At 49.0% G+C, this 21200-nt stretch overlaps 2 protein-coding genes across 4 annotated transcripts in view; one reads left to right on the forward strand and one right to left on the reverse strand.

The window, feature by feature from the left end:
• On the reverse strand, positions 1-13309 carry COQ9 (coenzyme Q9). Its single transcript, XM_059667953.1, has 9 exons — positions 13156-13309; positions 10587-10755; positions 9077-9212; positions 5110-5252; positions 4759-4843; positions 3276-3380; positions 1635-1790; positions 1255-1308; positions 1-669 (listed from the first exon to the last, which is right to left on the reverse strand). The coding sequence occupies exons 1-9, from the start codon at positions 13220-13222 to the stop codon at positions 634-636; spliced, it is 951 nt and encodes a 316-aa protein (XP_059523936.1). The 5' UTR covers positions 13223-13309; the 3' UTR covers positions 1-633.
• The window catches only part of CIAPIN1 (cytokine induced apoptosis inhibitor 1), a 15029-nt gene continuing 7135 nt past the window's right edge, over positions 13307-21200 (forward strand). The window contains exons 1-3 of one of the 3 annotated variants that reach the window (XM_059667954.1): positions 13307-13367; positions 19140-19313; positions 20007-20159. In XM_059667954.1, coding sequence (XP_059523937.1) covers positions 19157-19313; positions 20007-20159 — 310 coding nt within the window. In that variant the 5' untranslated portion in view covers positions 13307-13367; positions 19140-19156. Of the gene's footprint in view, positions 13368-14759; positions 14786-19139; positions 19314-20006; positions 20160-21200 lie in introns of those variants that run through there. The other 2 variants (XM_059667955.1, XM_059667956.1) reach the window with 2 other exon arrangements.

The following is a 21200-nucleotide window of genomic DNA, read 5'->3' on the forward strand; positions in this document are numbered from 1 at the left end:
TGGATTCAAACATATTTATTATTATTTTTACAGAGTCTAAGTTCACTAATAAGCCTGCACGCACGCTGGTGTAATGCGGCACCAGGCCTGAGATCACACCCCGGGCCGGGCTGTGAACCACTGTCCAGCAGGCACCTGTCTCATGTGGCAGCTTTCTGAGGGGGTCCCAGGTGCAGTATCTCAGGCTGCTGGAGAGGAAAAAGGCCCCAAGGGACACTTGTGGGTGCACGTGCCTGTGCTGTGCTGTGCTGTGGATCAGCTGCCACGGGGTAGCTTGAGACCCTGACTCTGACCTGGGAGTCCCAGAGAGCATTCTAGGAAGGTTAAGATATGACCAAGGCGCCTGTGAGACATGACAGGCCGTGCTGGTTTCTGTGGCTTGAACGCTGGATGACAGCCTCAGTTGTCAATCACACAACTGCAGAAAGACATCAGGAAGCCGGCTTGGTACTAGGAACTGAGGAAGTGGCCCACTCCCGGGCTACAACTGTATCATCAAGCGCCCTGTGGCTTCCAGGTGGCTGTGGTGGTGACTCAGAGTCCTGTCCTGTGCTGGCACTTCATACTGCTCAATGTCCTTTAAATATATCCGCAGGTTTTCTTCTGGGCACGCTAGCTTATACTCTTTCTTGCTCACCGGCGCTGGTTCAGACCTGTCAGGTTCTTGAGCTGAGAAAGGGGTGGAAACAGAGAGTGCTAAGGCCTTGCCCTGCCCCAGGATTCAATGGGAGAGGTCAGGATTTTCAAAGCAGCACACGTGGCTGGGATCTGATGTCCTGGGGTCCAGGGAGTCAGCCAGTAGAAAATAGAGGTGGGATACAGTGGGGCCTTGACTTATGAGTTTAATTCGTTCCGTGACGGAGCTCATAACTCAAATTACTCGTACGTCAAATCAAAAAGTGAACGAGTGAGACGTGATGCTGGGCTGATGTTGTGGCATTCACTGTGACGTTCGCTGCGCCAACTAGCGGTGGGGTATCTGAAGCTGGCTCGTAACCCGAATTTTAGCTCGCAACTCAAAGCAAAAAATCAGCCGAGACAGCTCGTATCTCGAAAAACTCATTAGTCAAAACTGTAAGTCAAGGCCCCACTGTATTTGGAATCAAGAGAGTTGGACTGCACCGCTGTCAGTCTCATTACTTAAGCTTTCCACTTTAAGGCTACAGAACTACTTGGGGTCAGGGATGCATTACATAAGCAGCACAGGGCCAGAGTGGGATGGGGGAGGGCAGGGATGAGCAGGGAAATACCCACCGTCACTGCTGCACCCATGAGTCCTTGCACCAGTGCCTCTCCAGTGGACTTCACCTAGAAGGAGTCAGAGTCAGGTTCTCTTAGCCCCCACCACAAGCCAAGGTGAGACAGGTAGGACAAACCAGCAGGCCTACTGGTCCCAGCAGGTGGAGTCAAGAGGGCTGTGTACTGGAGGAAGAGCCTACAGACAACACAGCCGCAAATGGGCCAAGTGTGGCTCTTGGAGAGGCTGCTGTGAGGAAGAACCAGCCCAGCTCCCAGGGAAGGCCCCCAGGACTGTCAGCTGAGGCCACAGGGGAGCAAGAGAAAGACAGTGCCCAGCTGTGACCCGAGGAGGGGGAGCCTGGCGAGGAGGCTTCCCGAATGGCTAGCCCCACTACCTGATTGGCAGTGTGGCCCATGTTCATTGCATCGTTAATCCGGTTTTCCAAGAAGCGCCAAGTGTCCTCGAAGTCGGGGGAGGAGTCCTGCATCATCACCAGCTCGGTTGTGTTGTAGATAGCAGCCAGCACGGCCCGGCGGGTGTACCAGTTGAACTGCAAAGAAAACCACCCAGGCAGGCGGGTCACCGCGACTGCTGCGGGCGGGGCAATCGGGGCGGTTTCTGCCCAAAGCCACAGGCACGCAGGGGCTTCCTCCTGACTTCTTCCCCTCACAGATACATATGGCTCTCTGGACAACACTATTGTCCCACCACGTGGCTGTACATCAGGATGACCTGGGAAATTAAAAACGCAAGCTCCCAACCTGGCCGGATGGCTCAGTTGGTTGGAGCGTCGGCCCGTGCACTAAAAGGTTGTGGGTTCAATTCCCAGTCAGGGCACATACCTAGGCTGTGGGTTCGATACCTGGGTTGGGGAGCGTACAGGAGGCAACCGATCCATGTTTCTTTCTCACATCCATGTCTCTCTCTTCCACCCTCTCTCTCTCTCTCTCTCTCTCAAAATCAATAAACACATATCCTCAGACGAGGGTTTAAAAAAATGTTTTTTAAAAAAGCAAGCCCCCGGGCCCAGCCTCTTAGCGTGCAGTCAGGGGTCCGAAGTGCCAGGAGGCTGGAGTTTACTAAGCACGCAGGTGACTGCTACATCTGGGCCTTTTGGAACTGCTGGCGAAAAGACTCAGTCTTAGGACATCTATGTGCGGGGAGGCTCTGTGGTCAGCCAGGTATGAGCAAACTGTAGTGTGTTCCACGGCAAGTGACGGCTGGGCATCACGGACCGATGGAAACAGCGAGGAAACGCTGAGAGGCAAGTCCTTTAGCGATGCCGACTGTCCGGGGAAACTGCTCTTCAGAGCACTGGCTCGGCTGCTTCGTGTTTTATTCCTTTAATTTCTTTGCTTTCTAATTTCATTTCGCTACCATCTCTGTTGCTGGTATATTCCCGCAGGGGGGAGTTTATTAAAGCACTATGTTAGAGCCGGGGGGCGGGCATCTCTTTGCCTCCCCAGGCTGGATATTAATTTCTTTTTATAAAGGTATACATTTTAAAAACTTCCTTACAGAAATATAATAGCATTCACAAGTCACATTCTTTCCTGGTGCCTGTTTAAAGGCTTATTGATTTCTTAGCAAAGCAGGCCAAGATGGGCTGGGGGTGGGAGTTTCCTTTTAAAGCAATGGTGTCTCCATGGCATTAAAAAAAAAAATCAGTCTCATGAAAGTCACACTGAGAAACTCTGCTGCAGAATATAAATTTGAGGAGACAGGGGGGGGGGGGGAGCATTATAAAATAGCAGCCCAATCACAAGGCCCTCTGACGTCTTTTGTCACCACTGCAGGCTGGGAGGAAGCAGCACTGGTTTGCGCCTGGAGTATTGGTTCCTGTCATGGGGATGACCCAGATCCCACTGTGGCTTGTAGAGGGCCCTCCCTCACACCTCAGCCTCTCCTTACCAGGATGGGCATGGTGCTGCAGGCCCCTGAAGGGGTTTGTGATCAAAGAAATTTCACAAACTTGTTGAAGAAATGCTCAACCCAAGCTTTTCCCGGTGCCCCGAGGGCCTGCAGAAGCACTCACATCAGTGGACTGGTCCCCGGCGTAATGCCACATGTCGTCCACCATGCTGGTGAGCAGGCTCAGGCTGGCCGGGATGTTGTGAGGGAGCATGAGGATGCTGAGGGCCTGCGGGGGAAGGACAGGGACAGGTACAGCACAACCGCGCCCGAGTGGCTGGTGCCTCAGCTCTCCACTGACCTACGTGAGGGGGCTTGCCCAGCTCGCATCTGAGACCCACCTCCCACCCCCCGGCGGCTAACAACCCTGACCACAGCCGATGGGGACCAGGGCCCATCCTCCCCTCCTGGCCCAATCAGATCCTCAATCCCCAGCATGTGGACTTGGGAATGCAGACAGCAGGGGGTCTGGCCTGGTCTCTCTGAGTACCGAGAGTGAGGATGGGGCGGTCACATGGAGGAAGAAGCAGAGATAGGAAGGGAATCTGGGGGTGGTGTCTAGGTCCAAATTCTAGGCCACGTTCCTCCTCTTGTCCCACTGCAGCCTCAGTAAGTTCCTCCCCACGACCTTTTGCTCAAGTTGATCTGTTATCTGAAACTAATCCTTCAACTAATACAGCAATGGCACAACCCAGACTCCTCCGGCAGCAGATACCACCTCCCGACAGTACAAGGTCTTGCCACTTTGTCAACTTAAGTCCTCGGCCGGGGCCTCTGGGGTTTGGACAGAGAGGTCCTGGATGGGCTGGGAAGTGTCCTCTCGGTGCAGGAGCCCAGGAGGAAACGTGCTGCACCAGCAGGCAGCCAGGCCTAACGCACTCGTTTTTATCCCTTGAACTGTGAGGCGGAACGAGTCGGGGCGCCGGGTCTGGCAGGAGGCAGGCTCCACTCGGCTGTGCTCCCTACACACCCGGCCTGGCTGTTCCCGTGTGTCCACTGACTGACTGAAATGACGTGTTCAACAGAGTCCCAGCTGGATGGGGCACCAGATGGCCCTGCGTTCCTCTGATGTGCTTCGACTTGACCTGCTTAACTGAGAGCAGGGCCCACCCTGTGACATGCTTTGAAAGAGGAAAAGGAAGCTTCAGAGAAGGGCAGAAAAGCCCGTGGATAAAAACTCCAATCCTCAAGCCTCACACTGACAATCTGAAAAGAAGGCCAGTCCCCTGAGATCTGAAACACGACAGGCCTGTTCACGACATGGCCAATACAATCTGCTGACTTTCCTCATCTCCTTCATGGACTCCAACTCACTGAAGACCTGCAGGCACACTCGGGCCACCAAGGCCCCACCCAGGACGCGATCCAGCACTCAGGCCACTCACATCTCCAGGGACCGAGACACAGAAGGCTCCGAGTGACTCTCTTTGGCACCCCCCCCCCCCCCCCCCAAATCTGAAACCTAGCTCTGCCACGTGCCCGGAGCATCCCTGGGCCTGTGGGGTCAGTGAGCTGAGGCCTGACCGCGCCCAGTGCTCCGAGTGGAGGTGCTGGCAGTTATCCATCTGAAGACATTGCTGCGTGGGGCCTGGATATGGACTCTGTACCCGGGGCCAGTGCTCAATGTACGGGATCAGCATTCTCAGTCTGGTCTCCACTGCGTCCCTCAGGAACCGGTCTGTCTTCCTCTTCCTGGAAGAGGGAGAAGAAAACATGCGTCTCTGGGTCGAAGGCATGGCTCGGCGCTGGCACAGGGGGAGAGCACGCTGGCTCCGGGCGCTGGCCTGCTGACAGCTGTCCGAGCCAGGCGGCTGCCTGTCAGTCAGTCCCCTGGACGCAGCAGGGCTGCTGAATGCCCCTTTTGGCTCTGCTTGGACTGGCCTCCTAGGGGCAGCTGGTGGGGCCCGAGTCACTCGAGCCTTAGCTGCCACCCCGAGCGACAATGCCATAGGACTTACTCTGCCTGGCTCAGCTGTACCAGCTTCTGCTCCTCCTCCAGCACCTGGGTGAGCCGAGCGTTGCACTGGGTCACAAAATGCAGGATCAGCTCACTGCCATCGTTCCCGAACATGTTGGCTGCTGCACTGGAGAGGCCCAGAGACTACGGAGGAAGAACAGAACGGGGCGGCACGTGTAGTGGACACGTGCTGCCCGCTCGCCACTAGTGCCTCTTCTAGTAACAGCAGCTTTGTTTTCAGGGGGCCACCCCACTCTTCATTCTTCATCCGCGAGACGTGGGTGAAGCTAACCACACTCCATCAAGCCCCTGGCGTGCTGCAGACTTGGGTGGGAGTTCACAGCGCCAGCTCAAAGATGCGCACGCGAGCAACCCCAGGCCTGGAGAAACCGCCTTGGGACTCTGGCTAGGACTGATGGGAACGAGGAGCTCTCTCCACGGGGGCTGCCGAGCCACTCCTAGTCCTGCATGGGAGGCCCCTGCTGACTGACAGTATAGCCAGGGTGTTTAAAACACGTTACATACGTTACCCCTGCTGACTGATAGTATAGCCAGGGTGTTTAAAACACGTTACATACATTATCCCCTGCTGACTGATAGTATAGCCGGGGTGTTTAAAACACGTTACATACATTATCCCCTGCTGACTGACAGTATAGCCAGGGTGTTTAAAAACACGTTACATACGTCACCCCTGCTGACTGACAGTATAGCCAGGGCGTTTAAAACACGTTACATACATCACCCCTGCTGACTGATAGTATAGCCAGGGTGTTTAAAAACACATTACATACATCACCCCTGCTGACTGATAGTATAGCCAGGGTGTTTAAAACACGTTACATACATTATCCCCTGCTGACTGATAGTATAGCCGGGGTGTTTAAAACACGTTACATACATTATCCCCTGCTGACTGACAGTATAGCCAGGGTGTTTAAAAACACGTTACATACGTCACCCCTGCTGACTGACAGTATAGCCAGGGCGTTTAAAACACGTTACATACATCACCCCTGCTGACTGATAGTATAGCCAGGGTGTTTAAAACACGTTACATACATTATCCCTGCTGACTGACAGTATAGCCAGGGCGTTTAAAACACGTTACATACATCACCCCTGCTGACTGATAGTATAGCCAGGGTGTTTAAAACACGTTACATACATTATCCCTGCTGACTGACAGTATAGCCAGGGTGTTTAAAACACGTTACATACATTATCCCTGCTGACTGACAGTATAGCCAGGGCGTTTAAAACACGTTACATACATCACCCCTGCTGACTGACAGTATAGCCAGGGTGTTTAAAACACGTTACATACATTACCCCTGCTGACTGACAGTATAGCCAGGGTGTTTAAAACACGTTACATACATCACCCCTGCTGACTGATAGTATAGCCAGGGTGTTTAAAACACGTTACATACATTATCCCCTGCTGACTGACAGTATAGCCAGGGTGTTTAAAACACGTTACATACATCACCCCTGCTGACTGACAGTATAGCCAGGGTGTTTAAAACACGTTACATACATTATCCCCTGCTGACTGATAGTATAGCCAGGGTGTTTAAAACACGTTACATACATTATCCCCTGCTGACTGACAGTATAGCCAGGGTGTTTAAAACACGTTACATACATTATCCCCTGCTGACTGATAGTATAGCCGGGGTGTTTAAAAACACGTTACATACGTCACCCCTGCTGACTGACAGTATAGCCAGGGCGTTTAAAACACGTTACATACATCACCCCTGCTGACTGATAGTATAGCCAGGGTGTTTAAAAACACATTACATACATCACCCCTGCTGACTGATAGTATAGCCAGGGTGTTTAAAACACGTTACATACATTATCCCCTGCTGACTGATAGTATAGCCGGGGTGTTTAAAACACGTTACATACATTATCCCCTGCTGACTGACAGTATAGCCAGGGTGTTTAAAAACACGTTACATACGTCACCCCTGCTGACTGACAGTATAGCCAGGGCGTTTAAAACACGTTACATACATCACCCCTGCTGACTGATAGTATAGCCAGGGTGTTTAAAACACGTTACATACATTATCCCTGCTGACTGACAGTATAGCCAGGGCGTTTAAAACACGTTACATACATCACCCCTGCTGACTGATAGTATAGCCAGGGTGTTTAAAACACGTTACATACATTATCCCTGCTGACTGACAGTATAGCCAGGGTGTTTAAAACACGTTACATACATTATCCCTGCTGACTGACAGTATAGCCAGGGCGTTTAAAACACGTTACATACATCACCCCTGCTGACTGACAGTATAGCCAGGGTGTTTAAAACACGTTACATACATTACCCCTGCTGACTGACAGTATAGCCAGGGTGTTTAAAACACGTTACATACATCACCCCTGCTGACTGATAGTATAGCCAGGGTGTTTAAAACACGTTACATACATTATCCCCTGCTGACTGACAGTATAGCCAGGGTGTTTAAAACACGTTACATACATCACCCCTGCTGACTGACAGTATAGCCAGGGTGTTTAAAACACGTTACATACATTATCCCCTGCTGACTGATAGTATAGCCAGGGTGTTTAAAACACGTTACATACATTATCCCCTGCTGACTGACAGTATAGCCAGGGTGTTTAAAACACGTTACATACATTATCCCCTGCTGACTGATAGTATAGCCGGGGTGTTTAAAACATGTTACATACATCACCCCTGCTGCTGGGAGCACAGAGAGGAACGCGGAGCAGATATGCTGGAGAGAAAGTCCCCAGCCCCACAACCCAAGAATGTGTGCCCAAGCTACTTCCAGACTTTTGTTACTAAATGAGCCAAAACACTCCTTCTTGCTTGAGCCAGAGTGGAACTCTGACACTTGGAACCTGGAGGCCTAACTAACATAATAAGGGGCTGGGGAAGATGCTCATAACCCTTTCCTTTACCAATTCACTTAATTTCTCTCTTGGAAATGGAGTCACTTAGTTGTTCAAAAAACAACAAGACCCTGACTGGGTAGCTCAGTTAATTATTGCCCTGATAAGCCAGGGTTGTGGGTGCGATCCCTGGTCAGGGCACATACAAGAAGCAACCAATGAATGCATCAATAAGTGGAACAACAAATTGATGTTTCTCTCTCTTTCCTTTCTTCTCTCTAAAATCAATGAATAAAAATGAAAAACAACAACAAAGCTTTCCTTAATGAGTTGTCAAGAAGTTAACAAAGCCACAAAGATCCCTGCTACTCCCATCTACAGCAACTGCTGTGCATCTGCTGGAGGCAGAACCCTGACAGCAGCAGAGACAGAAGGAGAAAAAGGAACAAAACAAAAACATTAACTAGAAACTCCCCCTGTGGGGAGTGGGGAAATGCCTCTTTTGGTGGAAGTACACAGCCCTCTTGGAGGGCAATCTGCCAGTCTATTCCGATGCAGGAGCAAATGTATTAAACTTACTGAGAAAAATACAGCGTGTTGTTCTCCCAAGTGGTGCCTTCTTGGGCGTTTTCAAACACCGTATTTCATCAAGTCTAAGATGCACATATTTTTCATTTTAAACAATCAGTGTGAATTGTACAACTGATGATGTGTCACAGTTTAAAGGCGGCATTTACCTTTTTCAGTGATGCATACAACAATGCTGCTTCTTACAACCACTGGCATCTTAGAGTCAATGAAATATGGTCATTTTTGTCATAGGCAATTCTTTACACGGGCTGCCTTTAGAACCTTACTCCTAAGAACCAACTCCAGCTTATATTCTTTTTATAGTAAAAAAGTTTTATAATGAACCTAGTTTCACCTTACTAATAAAGAACTGCCCCCTGCAAAAAAAAAAACAAGCAAAAAAACACCCAGAAAATCCTACAGGGGTGAGGGTTCTAAGCTGGGCTGCACTTTGGCTGATGGAACTCCCTCCCGGCTGATCTTGGTCAGGCTGCCCTGCCCTCACCTACACACACCTGGGCTCCTTCTGCAATTGCCTCTGCCGTCCACCCATGGGCAGGCACGAACTCCAGGGCTGCTGTCAGGATGCGGTGCTGCAGCTGCTCCTCACTCTCATGGTCCTCCTCCTCGTCGCCGCCCTGGTCTGTGTACCTGAGACCCAAATCCAAGGGAGACATGAGGACAAAGCCCTGCACACCTCATCCTCCTGCCTGCTGCCTCGAGTGCAAAATGAGCCTGACCAGAAACCATAGCTACTAGTTAGTAAGCACATGTTGGGAGGACATTTGTGTTTGTGTACTGGTATCGCAGTGCCAACACAGTAAAACCTCTATCATCCTTCCCCTCCCGCATGCTCACTGAGAGCAGGCAGCAGTGAGCGAGGACGTCATGCCATAGAACACATGCTCCTGCAGCTCCCAGGATTCCCTGTTTCTAGCCCTCAGCACAGTTTCTTTATCTGTATTTGCACCAGATGGTAACTCCATGAGGTCTGAAACAGTGGTCATATTATCCACAGGGTCTGGCACAAAGTAGATCCTCAAAAAAATATTTGTTGAATTGAAATGAAAAGTATGTTAAACAGGAGATCAGACTAATGACTGGGGATACTTAATTTCAGAGCTAGAGGAACTTCTCAGTGGTAGGATTAAGAAAAAAATATCTAATGGAAATGGAAATTATGTTTCTAGAGGACAATTTGGCCCCACATATGTAACAAAATGCTACATGTGCATATCCTTTGACTCAGTGTTCCCACTGCTGAGAATCACACACTTTATCACATTATTTTTCATACCAGTGAAGGAAATCTAAATATTCATCAATAAAAGATAGGTTAAACAAACTTTGGTACCACCATTTGCTGGAATATTATGCAATTACTAAAATAATGACCGTGAAAAGACATTAAAAATGTATACAGAGTGAAAAAACAGATTCTGAAAGAGCACATATAATTAATCATGATTATTGTCTTTTTAAATCCTTATCCAATGATGTTTTTATTGATTTGAGAGAGAGAGAGGAAGGTAGACGGAGAGAAAGAGAGAAACATCAATGTGTGAGAGAAACATTGATCTGTAGCCTCCCATAGGTACCCTAACCAGGGATCGAACTAGCAATCAGGGTATGTGTCCTGACCGGGAATTGATCCCTTAACCCTTCAGTTCACAGGATGATGCCTTAACCAACTGAGCCATAGAGGCCAGGGCTGTAATTAATCATTATTATATACAGAAGTTTACATGTGAAATATGCTTACAGAAACATCTAAAAAGGTAGTAACAAAAATGTTGGCAGAGTTATTTCTGGATCTGTGATTTCCAGTAATTTTTGTGAACTTCTTTGTATTGTTTAGATGTTTTACAACATACAGGCACCATTTTCATTAAAAAACAGGAGGTTCATTTCAAAGATAGTCTGATCATGATGAAAGGTGAGAAAGAAGAGAGGAGAGAGGAAGGAGAACAGATGTACCCAACAATGCAGTGGCCAGAAATGGGTTGACAGGGTTCTGGTGCCTACCTGGGGGGTGGACGAGAAGACTCTGGACTAGGTTCTTCCGCCCCCTGCGCCTCAGAATGTTGCTGAGAAAAAGGAGGGGGAGGTCGGTGCTTCTGCTCATCTGAAGCCCTCAGCTGCAGAGCTGACGCGTGGAAGGCGCGTGGCGCCAGGGCTGGCTGGCAGCGGGACACTGAAACGGAAGCAGGACTGGTCAGTCGGCGACACTCACCAGAGAAGACCCTTTAAGACCTACCATGGTACAGGGATGGGGAGAGTAAGAGGACAGAGTCCCCTCCAGCACCACTTATCCAAGTGTTGGGTCTCGGGCAAAATTCAGGGTAAATTGGCAACACTGAGACATGACGTGGAGACAAGAGTCTGAGCCAGAAAACAGAAGACCTGCTTCTAGGCCTGTTTCTATCATTTGTTAGCTGTGTGGTAATGGGCAAGCCATTTCATCCCTGTGAGCGTGACTTTAAAGTAGGCAAATTAAGAATGATAATTAAGAAGAATAATCTCCATTACTTGCTCCATGGGAGTGGGGCTGAAATAAAAAGTGACAGTGACTTGGAAATGTTTCACGTTTATACTAGAGGCCCGATGCATGAAAATTCGTGCAAGAGTAGGCCTTCCTTCCCCCAGCTTCCGGCTTCCCTCCTCTGGCTGCCAGCAGGCACCTGGGACCTGGGCCCGGGCTGCTTCCTTCCGGCCACTGGCAGGAACCTGGGACCCGGTGCCTTCCCTTGGGCCACCCGCAGGCAGCCGGACCCAGGCTGGCTTCCCTCCGGCCCTGCTTCGTCAGGAAGGACGTCTGGAATGATGTCCAGTTTAATTAGCATATTACCCTTTTATTATTATAGATATTATGGCTAGAGCATTGGACTAGAAATTAGAAGGTCTGAGTACTGACCCCCAGTGTTTATATGATGCCTGCTTTCTCATCTGCAATATTGCAACACCCCCTTCATTCACATTAGGAAAGGGCTTTGGGGAAAGCACCACTTCATACTTTTTTTCTTTCCCAACATTATATTATAAAACATTGCAAACAAGTTGAAAGAATTGTGGCATGAATGCCCTTATATCCACCATCCAGATACTCTATATGTAGCCATCACACTCTTCCTTTAATCCATTTTGTATTTTGATACATTTGTTGCAGGCCTCAGTATTCTTCATCTCTAAACATTTCACCGTGCCTCTATGAAGCAGAGTTTAATATCTTCTGTTCCTTTACTGAGCTATTTATATACAATGAAATGCAAAAGTCTGAAACGTGCCAATTCTGAATTTTGACAAATGCATACTTATATAACCTGAACCCCCAGCTAGAGGTGATCACCTCCCTGCAAGGGCCCTCATGTTCCTTCCCAGCCGTTCCCTACCCACAGTTCTGAATTTTCCCGTCTAGTTTTGCCTGTCCTAGCACTTCGTCTAAATACAGCCGCACAGCATGTCATTTTTATGTGACTTCTTTTGTGGAACACACTGTTTAGGTTGAGCTATGCTTTTTGCGTAAACCAGCAGGTTGCTTTTTACTGCTGAGCAGTATTCCGTGAGGATACACTCTTCTGCGGGTGGACACCTGGGCTGGCTCAGGGTTGGCTATTATCAGTGAAGTTGCTACCCACGTACTTGTACAAACCTTGCTGTGGACGTAATGCCTTCGTTTCCTCTGGAATTTGTAAATACTTAGGAGTGGATTTGCGGGGTCACAGGCATTGCTTTTACTAATCATATTTAGTTTGGAGTTTTGTATAAAAACAACAAAAGGGCATCATTTTTTAAAAAAAATCTATCGAGTCCCTCAGGGAACAATGATTTAAAAAACACAGCACGATAGGTGTGAAAACACCTGCCTTTTAGTGTACGTATAGAAAAAAGGGGGCGACTATCCATAATATGTTGAAAAGGACAGGGAGGTTCTGAAGGAACCACTGTGATTTAGGAGAGTTTAGCTGAAATGCAGGAGAATGTTTATTATGTTATTAGCTATATATTTTTGTTAATGTGTCACATTGGTTCTAGTAATCCAGTTATGCCAACGATACAAAGTTTCCTCTTTTAAGTAAACGCCTGTCTTTTTAAGAACTCGGATGTATAAACCAAAATCCTGACTACATAGCGGCCAAGGTGGTGCAAGGGGATCGCAGAATTACCGACGTGGGGGGGCGCTGACTGACCGGAAACGGAGGCCAAGGTGCTCTCTCCGGTCACCTCCACCTCTGTCCCTCGTGTTCCCGGCCCTGGGCCCTCGCAAGGGACTTAGGAGGCGGGGGCCGAGTTCCGCAACCACGAGCTGGGTGACCTTGGGCACCCACAGCCCTCTCTGGGGCTTCGTTAAGCCCATTAAATGGGAGGGAGAGGCCCTGCTCCGCGGCTCTTGGCCCCTCGCATCGGTTGACTCGGGGCAGAAGCCCAGCCAGACGGCCCGTTCCATCCCGGGACGCCGGCGGCCCCGCGCCCGTGCCCTTCACCTCACCTTGCTCGCGAGCCGCCGCCACGGCCTCTTCCGCCCCGCACCCAGCCCAGGTCGGCCTCGCGCCCCCTCCCCGCTCCCCGCCGCTCCCCGGCTCGGCCGCCCCCTCACCGGGCAGGCACCGCAGCTGCAGGAGCCTCCAGCCCGCTCGGCCGAACGCGCTGGACACCGCCGCCATCTTGGGAGCGGGCACGTCTCCGACGTCAGCGCAACCACTTCCGCCCTCACGCTCCGCGTGAGCCCCCGCCTCTCGCGAGAAGCGCGTGCGCGGAGCCGGCGGCTGCGGAGACGAGGAGGGCGTCCCGGGTACCAGGTAAGTTCTTGTTGGGTGGCGCCAAGATCACGACCTCCCCTGGTCGTCCCCTCCCGGCCCATCCTCGTCCCCAGACCCTCCCATGTCCTCGTCCCAGTCGTGTCACTTGGTGGGAACTAGCCTTGGCCACCTCCCCGAGGACCATGGCGGGCTTTTGCCCTGAGAATCCGGCGTGAGGGGCCGGACCGGTCTTGTCGGCCGCGGGCTCCTGGCGCTGTGGCCCTGGTCCTTCCTGGACCGCCTGCCTCGGCCGAGGCCCCAGGGACAGCGGTCGGGAGGAAGCCCCCGGGCCGGGGTCCCATAGGCCGGGGTGGGAGACCCCCTTCTGCCCGTAGCCAGCTGTTGTGACCTTGGGCCTCGGTCCCACGTCTCGAACGGAAGGCGTTTCGTTTCGGTCGTTGGGGGAACCTCCAGGTTGTACTTTCGAGCCAGTGATTTTCCTGAACTTCTAAGGCAGCGGTTCTCAACCTGTGGGTCGCGACCCCTTTGGGGGGGGTCGAACGACCCTCTCACAGGGGTCGCCTAAGACCAATCGGAAAACACATACATAATTACATATTGTTTTTGTGATTCATCACTATGCTTTCATTGTGTTCAGTTTGTCACAATGTAAATATCTGCATACCAGATATTTACATGACGATTCATAACAGTAGCAACATGACAGTGATGAAGTGGCAACGAAAATAATGTTATGGTTGGGGGTCACCCCAACATGAGGAACTGTATGAAAGGGTCGCGGCGTTAGGAAGGTTGAGAACCACTGCTCTGAGGTGATGAGTTGGTTCTAATCAGCTATTTCCCAAACTTGCCAGATGGGAAGAGCCACGGGGGTTGCTTGCGGGTCGGTCGGATGCCCAGGCCTTTCTCCTGGAGGGTTGGTTCATTCATTGCATGCGGGTCTCCTCCCTCCGGGAGCCCGGTTCTAACACCAGCCCCGCCCCGGGTGATTTGTAGGATCTGCAGCTTTGGGAAAGGCTGGCGGCGTTCATTCAGACACGGAGTGCCAAGCCCCGGGTGACCCCGGAAGGTCAGACACGGAGTGCCCAGCCCTGGGTGACCCGGGAAGGTCACGGACTGGCCTCAAACCACTGTCCTCGCAGAGCCTCGCGGGGGTTTCTGTTGTCAGAGGAGCTGAGCACGTGATTCTGTCAAGTTTGTGTTTGCAGTCAGACCCCGCCTGGTCTCTCTGTCTGTTTTGCACACGCCTGGCCAACCTGAGTGTTTGCCTATCACTTTGGCCTCCCCTGCACGGGTGTGGGCGAAGCCCTCCTAAGCCGAACCCCCCAAATGTTAAAATTTCACACCCATCTCTCCAGTTCCATAAAGCACTGCTCTGTGGGGGATTCTTTTGGTTGTTGTTTGTTTTTGTTTTTTTTCCTGAGTTCTGTCCATTTATCCTCAGATGAGCCTCTTCTCTGTGTTCACGTAAGAAACATTCAATCCTGTGAAGAATTTTTGTGAGTTTATTTGAGCCGAACTGTTGAGTTGCCGGGAAGCTGACTCTCAGTGGGTTGAAGATAATGCTCCGGAGGATGGCGCTTTTGCGCCTCATTTTGTACATTACAATCAAAGGAGGAGCCCTAAGCGGGTTACACGAAATCCGTTGGTGATGGATTAGGGGGGTGGCGGGAGAAAGCACAGCCGGAAACCTCTGGAACTGGATAAAAAGTAAAAGGATGGACACACTTCTTGTACTTCTGTGGGTGCAACAGTCTACAACCATCAGGATGACAGTGATGATGAGGGGATTTGTGGTCTCTGTGCTTTGAGGGGTCTGGAAAAGGGGAAATCACTTTGTTTTTGCAAAGACGTGTTATTCTAGACACAAACGGGCTTAGTTCAGGTGAAGGTTAACCTTTGCTAGGGAAAAATACTGCCGTAGGACCTGACTACCCACAGTGAACTGCTTGTAGTTTGAAGAAGTTCTCATTTCAGACCATCCTTTGTGGTTACTGTAGGTCTCTAAGTTTGCAAGGCCACCATGCAGGCCTCCCCTAAGCTTGTCCAGGTTTAGTATATGGCTCCTTTCGTCCACAGGTGGATATTCTAGCGTTTGTAACCCTGAACTCTTGACACACACCTAATTGCCTGGTGACAATCTTCCTTTTCCTTTGAGTGTCCTGTTTCCTTGCTGATTATCCCCTTTTTTCCCCCTCTGCGTGTGTATATATATATTCATGAGCTTCAGTCAGTTCATTTTAACTAAAATTTTCTTTTCTGGTGACTGTCAGGATTTTCAGGCTGTTTTTGTTGTTTTTGTTTTAATCCTCACCTGCGGATACTTTTCCATTGATTTTTTTAGAGAGTGGAAGGAGGGAGAGACTGAGAGAGAAAGAGAGAGAGAGAGAGAGAGAGAGAGAGAGAGAGAGAGAGAGAGAGAAACATCGATGTGAGAGAGACACATTGATTGGTTGCCTCCCCCAGCACCCTGACCAGGGCTGGGGATTGAACCTGCAACCCAGGTACGTGCCCTTGACCGGAATCAAACCGGGGACCCTTCAGTCCTCTATCCACTGAACCAAACTGGCTAAGGCTTTTCTTTTCTTTTTTCAATATTGTTTTTATTGGTTTCAGAGAGAGAGAAACATCAATGACGAGAGAAAATCATTGACCCTACATGCCCCTCACTGGGGATTGAGCCCACAATCCCGGCATGTGCCTTGACTGAGAATCGAACTGACCTCCTGGTTCATAGGTCAACGCTCAGCCGATGAGCCATACCTCCTAGGAAGGATTTTCAGGTTTTCTTATGCACCCGACTTAAAAGGATTTGATTTTTTTATTTGAACCAATACCCAAACGTCAATCTTAGTTTTTTCTTTTTCTTTCTTTCTTTTTTTTTCTTTTAAATATATTTTATTGGTTTTTTACAGAGAGGAAGGGAGAGGGATAGAGAGCCAGAAACATCAACGAGAGAGAAACATCGATGAGCTGCCTCCTGCACACTCCCCACGGGGGATGTGCCCACAACCAAGGACATGCCCCTGACTGGAATCGAACCCAGGACCCTTGAGTCCGCAGGCCGGTGCTGTATCCACTGAGCCAAACCGGCCAGGGCTTAGTTCTTTCTTTTGGCCCCGTTCCTCCTTAAGAGAAGACAAATGCCTCAAGATTTGATGTTAACTCGGTACCTTAAAAAGAAGCAGGTGTGCCCTAGCTGGTTTGGCTTGATGGATAGAGCATCTGCCTGCGGACCAAAGGGTACTAGGTTTGATTCCAGTTGAGGGCACATGCCCGGGGTTGTGGGCTCGATCCCCAATAGGGGGCGTGCAGGAGGCAGCCAATCAATGATTCTCTCTCATCATTGATGTTTCTATCTTTCTCTCCCTTCGTCTCTGAAATCAATAAAAATACATTAAAAAAAAAAAAAAAAGAAGCAGGTGTATCTCCAGAAGTTATTCTGAGACATCTGCTGTCACTGCCTGCAGGAACATTTTAGAAGAGCCACGGGCATGTGTGTGCAGCAGTTAGAGTTGGAGAGGTGGTTAACAGAGACGTCCAGTGCCATGACAGTGACTTCTACTCCACCTCTAAAGGCACAGGTTGAGCCCAGCCCGTGTGGCTCAGTGGTTGAGCCTGCAAATTGGGCTTGTGCCCCGACTGGGAATCCAACCATGACCTCCTGGTTCATGGGTCAATGCTCAACCACTGAGCCATACCAGCCAGGACCATCATCATTCTAGAAACATCATTTGTGTCTTATAACTTAATCCCCAGCGATCCATATTTCTGTCTTCCCTGGCTGGTTCTTAAATGTGGGGAGATTGATCTCAAGTCACTCACCTTAAAGATTTGCAAAGCTTCTTCCTCAGTATCATGTGTATCATGTGATAGTAAAAGCCTTAAAAGTCTTTATTTATTGCCCAACCGGTGTGGCTCAGTGGTTTAGCGTTGACCCATGAACTAGGAGGTCAGGTTTTGATTCCTGGTCAAGGGCACATGCCCAGGTTGCAGGCTCGATCACCAGTAGGGGCCATGTGGGAGGCAGCCGATCAGTGATTCTCTTTCATCACTGATGTTTCTATCTCTCCCTCTCTCTCTCTCTGTGAAATAAATAACATTTAAAAAAAGAATTTTAAAAAGTAAATAAGATAAAAGTTTTTATTTCATGATTGTGCATTGTTTAGGGATTTGAAAACCATAATTCAGTGACTAAGGAATCCTGATTGTCTAATAACACTTGGCAGCCTTTTACTGCGACTTGCAGCCAGGTCAGGATAGTAAAGAGTATGCATTCCACACGAGGAAACTCGATAAAAGGCATGATAGAGCAAAATTGCAAAATTCACTTTGGAGAGGTGGAGACACACGTGGAGCCAGATTGTAGAGAACCTGAATCCCGAAGACGAAGGAGTTTTGCTTTTGCTCTAGAAAAGAAAACCTTTCGGATAAAGCTCCTTTCGGAAGTGAGCAGCAAAACCAGAGTGCTGCAGCGGTGAAGGATGACTGGCTAACCTGGGCTTGTTTCGGTGGCAGAGGAGCAAGTCATTTGAAGTCAACATTTTTTTAAAAAATATATTTTATTGATTTTTTACAGAGAGGAAGGGAGAGGGATAGAGAGTTAGAAACATCGATGAGAGAGAAACATCGACCAGCTGCCTCATGCACACCCCCTACTGGGGATGTGCCCACAACCAAGGTACATGCCCTTGACCGGAATCGAACCCGGAACCCTTGAGTCTGCAGGCTGACGCTCTATCCACTGAGCCAAACCGGCCAGGGCATGAAGTCAACATTTTTAAAGAAGGAAGAACGTATGGACACGGCTTAAATTCCGTCCCAGAGTGTCGATGGTGGTATAATTGTCACAGCCACCTCTGCAGAAGACAGTGTTCAGCATAAGACTGATTCACCCTGATGTCCCCACCACAGCTTCTGTCCCGATGTCATTTATTGGAGCTATTTTAAGTCGGAAACTTTGTGGCATTAATAATTTAGAAAGAAAGGAGGAACTGAGTAGAGTCCTATCTCCTGACCCGATTTCATTCTATACTCGCCTGAGTATCAAGTGGAAGAGAAAGTTGACCCATGTGGGGAAATTTCCATAGGATGAAAGCCCTGGCTTTACAGTCATGTGGACTTGGATTCAAACCCCAGCTCTTACTATATCCACACAACACTTACTAGTGTGTGACCTGGGCAAAGTCAGAGGCCTCAGTTTCCTGGCTGTCAAATGGGAATAATGCCTAGGTTAAGGTGTTTCTGAGATTCAGTTGAGATCATGTATGTAACGTGTTTTTAAACACCCTGGCTATACTAAATATTAAAGAAAGACATAGTAGATACTGTTGATCACTGATACATTGATCATATTTTGCTAAAAGGGAAAATATTCAACTTGCCAAACCTAATAACTTGTCTCTTTAAAAACACACACACATTAAGCTTGTGGTTGGGTTGTCTGCCAATTTCTTTGCCTTTCTTGCTGAGTCATACTTCTGCCTAATTAGTGTGCTGCCTGTTATATATTCTGGTCAAGCTGAGCTGTCTCATATCAGAGAGGAAATAACTTTCTGCCTTCAAGCTCTTTACTTGACTGCCAAGTCAGGGTGCTCTGAGGAGGCCGCCTGCTTTTGGGTATGTTGGGGTTATGAAACCTTGGGGTAATGGGCTCGTTCATTTATTCAAACTCTGGTATTGACAGCAAGAATCTCTAACGTGGCCCGCATTCCCGGGCAGAATTAGGTTGTGATTCTAATCACATTCGATGGTGCCTCGTGGGTGAAATTGCGCTTTTGTCTCTGCTCAGCCCTGACTCTCCTTTGGCCGGTGGTTTTAGGTGTGCACACCGCAGGGATGGCAGACTTTGGGATCTCGGCTGGCCAGTCCGTGGCGGTGGTCTGGGATAAGCCCTCCCCGCTGGAGGCTCTGAAAGACCTGGTGGAAAAGCTGCAGGCGATAACCGGCAGTGAGGGCCGAGTGTCTGTGGAAAACATCAACCAGCTGTTGCAATGTAAGTACCTACCCAGGTGTCTTTACAGGGTCGGGGTGGGGCGAAGTGGGGAGCTTTCAGCGGGAGTGCTGCACTTCTGATAAGATAACCGCGTTTTTGTTTGGTGGCACATGATGGCAGTGGCCTGTCACCCTGCTGTTTTCAGTTGAGACACAGTGGACTCAGGAGTGTGGTTGATTTGTATAGCACAGGGGTCCTCAAACTACGGCCCACGGGCCACATGCAAATACAAATATTGTATTTGTTCCCATTTTGTTTTTTTACTTCAAAATAAGATATGTGCAGTGAGCATAGGAATTTGTTCATAGTTTTTTTTTAAACTATAGTCCGGCCCTCCAATGGTGTGAGGGACAGTGAACTGGCCCCCTGTTTAAAAAGTTTGAGGACCCCTGGTATAGCATGTTCTTGTTTCTTTCTTAGCTATGCCACTTTTTCTTTTAAAGCCTACTCTTCAGCTTCCTCTTTGACTTCTTTCCACAAGCGTATCAAAGGATATGAAAGTAGTAAGACTGAGGGAGAGCAGGGCAGCAGTGTCCTTACCCCTCTTACTAGCAATGGTGGTCTAATCGCGTTTGCTGAACGGGTGGGTGTGCATTCTACAGGGCCAGGCGTGGCCTTGGTGCGGGCTCGGAGGGCTTGGGAGACGGCTCCTGGCGTCCAGGTGATTGCTGACACCGTCTTCCTTCTTTTCAGCTGCACACAAAGAATCTAGCTTTGACGTTATTCTAGCGGGTGCAATTCCTGGAAGCTGCACTCTGCACAGTGCTGAGGTTCTGGCTGAGATGGCCCGGATCCTTCGGCCTGGGGGAAGTCTGTTTCTGAACGAGCCAGTGGAGACAGCTGTAGGTAAGGAAGCCTTCATCTGAAAGACGGGACTTTCGCAGGGTTGCATCTGTGCCTATGCTTGCTGCATCTCTGAGCAGGAGCTACGATTTGGAGGTCAGTATTCTTACAGCTGATCTTATCATTAGATACACATTATTGTAAAAAACCTGAAGCTACACATCTGAAGAAATGTGTGATCTCTGACCCAGGAGGTAGTAAAATAGAAGGAAACTGCCTATCTGAACATGGCTGGGTCCTTCAGCAGGTGAACGAATGGTCAATCTTTGCTATGTCTGTACCATGGGAAACCGTGCAGCAATAAAAGGGACAAACTTCATATGTGAACCCACTTGGATGAATCCCAAGGGAATCGTGCTGAGTGAAAAAGCCAGTCTCAAAGGTCACATGCTGTCTGATTTCGCTCATACAACATTCCTGAAATACAAAGTTACAGGTGACGGAGAACGAATTGGTGACTGTCTGGGAGGTGGTGTGTGAGGCTGTAAAGGGCAGTACGGGGGCTCCTATGGTCAGAGAACAATCTATATCTTGATTGTGGTAATTGGTTACACTAAGCTACATGTGTGCTAAGATTGCCTAGAACCACACACACATATGCACACGCACGTGCATGTAAATCTGGTGAAATTTGGATAAGCTCTGTGGACTATCAGTGTCGGCTTCCTGGTCTTCATATTGTATTAGAATCGTGTAAGATGTTACCGGGGGGAAGTGAGGTTGATGGGTTCTTGAGACATCTCTGAACTTTTTAAACATCCTGTACATCCATAGTTATAGTTGAAATATAGTGACTGGAAATGTGGGAGTGATGAGGTAATTATTGATTCATGGAAAACTATGATGGAATTCAGGAAATAAAAACCTTTCTTTTTTGTTCAAGTGGTAAAGTGTCAAAGAATTATATAATTCTGAATTTTAACATTTGTTAACCAGACTTTGCATCAAAATGTGATGACTTATTTCACCAATAGAAATGAAAATATTTTGAAGTGTATGAAGATATTTATGTGGAGATATAAAAACGTTGCTGGGAATGTAAAC

The sequence above is a fragment of the Myotis daubentonii genome, chromosome 15, assembly GCF_963259705.1.
Source record: "Myotis daubentonii chromosome 15, mMyoDau2.1, whole genome shotgun sequence".
In the NCBI taxonomy this organism is placed as follows: Eukaryota; Metazoa; Chordata; class Mammalia; order Chiroptera; family Vespertilionidae; genus Myotis; species Myotis daubentonii.

Bases quoted from the DNA above. Each gene is read 5' to 3' on its own strand.
- COQ9 (XM_059667953.1), bottom strand. From the start codon at position 13,222: ATGGCGGCGGTGTCCAGCGCGTTCGGCCGAGCGGGCTGGAGGCTCCTG. The intron at 4,844-5,109 runs GTAAGTCCTATG...TCCCTCTTCCAG, and splicing joins GTACAGCTGAGCCAGGCAGA to GAAGAGGAAGACAGACCGGT. The intron at 3,381-4,758 runs GTACAGAGTCCA...CTTCCCCCGCAG, and splicing joins ACATTGAGCACTGGCCCCGG to GCCCTCAGCATCCTCATGCT.